The sequence below is a fragment of the Stegodyphus dumicola genome, chromosome 3, assembly GCF_044657685.1.
Source record: "Stegodyphus dumicola isolate Sdum_Otavi_A_Nest chromosome 3, ASM4465768v1".
NCBI classification, from domain to species: Eukaryota; Metazoa; Arthropoda; class Arachnida; order Araneae; family Eresidae; genus Stegodyphus; species Stegodyphus dumicola.
Window position 1 is genome coordinate 196,410,535 of NC_140770.1, and position 4,059 is coordinate 196,414,593.

Sequence of the window (4,059 nt, forward strand, 5' to 3'; positions counted from 1 at the left end):
AAACGAGAACACCGCCACCTCCATACCTGTCCCTTTCAATGATGTTCGAGGGATGATTGCGGCTTCCCCGCTCTCTCCAGATGAGTATGCGATGAGAATCGCTACTCAGACTGAATCTGCTCTCATCTGTAAAGAGTACTCGTCCCCATTCATTGTCTCTCGAATTCCGGTGTTCCCGGCACCACAGAGAACGCCTTCTCCGATGGGCAGGCGTTAGAGGTACACACCGTACAGGGTGTCGTGCAAACAGACCATCACCGTGCAGTCTGCTGGCCACGGTAAAACGCGATATCGGTCGTCCAGTCGCCTGTGTCGTGTGTCTAGCGATTTCTCCCGCTGTCTGCCGCCTGTTTCTTCTGGCCTGTAAGGCAATATACCGGTCATCTGCGGGTGTGGGTCCTCGTGGACGACCACTACTAAACCCCCGGATAGCTGTTTCTGTAGTTTGAAATTGTCTCCAAAGTCGTGAAACGATGCTGTGAGCAATTCCGAACTCTGCAGCCACACTTGTCACACTGCGGCCTTCCTCCAACTTCCCAATGATTCGACCTCGGGTAAAAGCATCCAGATGTCGTCTAACAGATTGATTATTCGCCATTTCTCGCTGAGGCAGCAACTCGGTGTGATTTTAACTGCTATACGGCGTGCAATCTCTTTGCCAGTAATACTGATCTTACACCGACAACATGCTTTATACTACTCAGACACTCCCCCATTACGTCTACCTGCATATCTGCGCATGTGCTACCGTACATCACCTTACTTAATCTCCTGATTGGTCTTTCTGTCCGCTCTGCCTCTTCGTTCAGCTGATATGCTAATTTTTCGACTTCGTCCTTAAATTTGCACACCAGTGTATTTTTTGTTCCCATTACTGCGTCAAATCATGGCGTGCTGCGCTTTTACAACCGCAACTTCTGTTCTTATATAAAATTATCATTTCATAAATTTATATTTTGAGAAGTAAACAAAGTACCGCGTCCAAAAAAAAAGTTTGATGTTGACACCACGACTTTCTTCTACGGCCTATAAAAATTATGCACAATTTTTTGCTGCACTTCATTTAAACTTATGTCCTCGAATGATACAAAAATGAACCGAATCCTCAAAACAAGTTGAAAATGACATCAAAAACAGCAAATTTTGAAAGTAAATATCCCAGTCAATTTTTGTCGCACAGGGTTAAAACTTCTTATAATTTTACTTTTTCATAACGAGTATAAAACTTTCCCAAATATAAGTTCAGGAACCAGAAGATCGCATTAAAAGTTGAATTCCGCTACTTGTCAAAAAAAATTTTTTTTTTAATTTGAATTACCAAAACATGAATATTTTCGTTATTTATAGCACTTCTGTAATTGGAAGTATGTGACTACGACAAGTGATTACAAAAATAAAGGCCAGGTAAGGACTTTTAAGCTGGGTAACGGGGTATATATAAATATACACTTTTGGTAATGCCAGTTACAATGAAAAGGGAGGTGCACAACTAAATATACAGCAGTCCCATATACAAAAATTCAACGTTCTATAGCTAATCAGTTTTTAGTTGTGAGAGATACATACATACGTACATACGTACAGATGTCACGAAAAGAATCCATTTTAAATTATTTTACAATTTGTTTCGGAAAAACGAGTCTTTTATTCTGCCCATATGCACAGACGTTTACGCAAAAAAAAAAAAAAAAAAAAAAAAAAAAATAGTCAAAACATATTCGAAAACGGTCAAAATGGATATTTCCATTGAAACATGATACCCAAATTTTTTTGCGAATACTTCGTTTACTAAAAACGAAATAAGAAGCAGAATACATATCATTTTAATGCTGGGTGGAAAGAAGAATTTTGTTAGTCATAAATAAAACGGTTAGGTTTATGATGTAACTGAACTGCAGCGATTGCTAAAAAAATGCAGCATAGAGAGATATTTCGTTAACTATTGCAGTGCCAGCCTAACTTCCACTTTTATGGAATATGCCCTTCTCGTAAAAAAGTTTGACTGATATCTGCTCTACGATATATCACTTTTATAGTTGTAATTCTACCTGTTTCAAAGCACGATCAGGTTTTATATGATGTCATTTGGCTGTCAACAATATTTTTGATTTAACAATTGATGAATGGCCATCACCTTGGCATTATTTTTTCGATACTTTTTTATGAGTTAAAATGTACATACACAACTTTCCTTATGTTATCGTTAATTGTATGTACATATCCATTTTGAGGACATTGTTTGGCTAGTAAATAGACACTGGGCTCCAAAAGTTAAACAACAAACGGAAGACTAATGATAACATCAACAGAATGCAAGAATATTGGACGAAAGTTGATGATAATATTTATCATACTACTTGTAAATTAACACACAAGAAAATGTTTTATAGGTTATTTATATCTTGTGATATCAACAGGAGCCTAAAATCTTGTAAATTCGGACATACAAAATAAATATAAAAAACAAATTTCTCACTAGTGAATATGAATAGTAATGTCTCATGCTGTTGATAATGTTGCCAATGAGGTGTAGGGATATCAATGCCCATTGTTCATGTAAAGCAGTTCTAAGCCCATCTAGGGTTTGGAGAGGTAGTTGGAGGCCAGCAAAATGTTTCCCAAGAATGTCCCATGAATGCTAAATGGAATTACGTTCGAGGACATTCCATTTAGGCAAAATTTTCTTCTTAACGGAACTGGTGCACGAGGCGAGCAGTGTAAGGTTGGGTCATGTGGCAGTACATACAAGTCCGTGTACTCTCATGTGGCAGCACATACAGGCATGTGTAGTCTTGCCCATACAAGAACACTGCCGCCTTTCTAGGTATTTTTTTCCATTTTGTTAGACGGAAGATATCGAGTGTTAGCTCCCCTTCATATATAAACACGTGGACAGTCACTCCACAAAGCAAAAAGCTACCTTCATGATTGAACAGCCTTCCGTTGATTCTGAGTACACTTTACATGATTACCTAATACATATCTAGCATACAGACCTTTTCATGTAGCCTTCTGCGTATTGTCGGGGGTAATACTATCCTTAGTGTAGCAGAAAAAAGAGCAGAACTAAGCTGCGCTTTTTTCTGCTACACGAAGGATCATATGAAGTTGCAGCCCAGTTGCGGGGTGCAATAAGTCAATACCGGTCATCTGCAGAAGTGGTAACTCCTGGCCTGACTTCAGTAGGTCATCAAGAGGCTGAACCAGTAGTTAGAAATTGTTTCCACAGCTGGCTTACCTCGGAATGATTGTGGAAACGTCACACTGTCGTTGACCTGTTTTTAATCGGCGTATGATTCTATACCGCAATTCTGCTGGCAAATGCGGTGGCCTCGAACTCATTTTGACACTTTGGCTATCTCGGCATTGTTTAATATACTGTCGGTCATTGAATAGCGATTCCCTCCTGAATGCTGGTTTTCAAGCTGTATCGTATTTATGTGAAGTGATGGTAGTGATACTCGTTTGCATAATGCAACTCGAAGTCGCTTGCTTTTATTTGTAACATATCCGAATTTAAAAAATCTCGAACTAGTTTTAACCGATTCATCGCGATTTTCCAATTTTTTGCTTAACTTTGGGGAACTTAAACTAATTTTAACTTTTTTTTTTTATTTTATGTGTACACAGTTGAGCTTATCATATCGTGTCATCATTTAAATTTTTGCTGCTCGTAGCTAGATACATGCCATTTAGCATTTCATATACTACAACTGGAAAGAGTTTGTTGATAGTTAAAGTTAACAACAATTATGTATAAATGTTAACACATGTATAATTAAAATTAGCGTTTAAAGTTAGTATATAAATGTATGATGTTAACGAAATCTTTCTTCTCGTTTTGCAGGTGCGTGCATATAACAGACGTCGGACTTGGCTATTTGTCGACGATGAACAACCTATGCGCGCTTTACCTTAGATGGTGTTCTCAGATCAGGGATTATGGTATCAAACATTTATGCTGTATGAGAAGCTTGCAGATTTTGTCTTTGGCAGGTAAGTTTTAAAAATGTTTCAAACTGATTTAAAATATTACGGATCATATTTGAGTGATGCTAC

General features: G+C 38.1%; 1 protein-coding gene across 1 annotated transcript in view; it reads left to right on the forward strand.

The window, feature by feature from the left end:
* The window catches only part of LOC118203414 (uncharacterized), a 183,529-nt gene that overhangs the window by 120,054 nt on the left and 59,416 nt on the right, over positions 1–4,059 (forward strand). Inside the window, exon 3 of the mRNA XM_085813718.1 lies at positions 3,848–3,996. Coding sequence (XP_085669844.1) covers positions 3,848–3,996 — 149 coding nt within the window. The remainder of the gene's footprint in view (positions 1–3,847; positions 3,997–4,059) is intronic.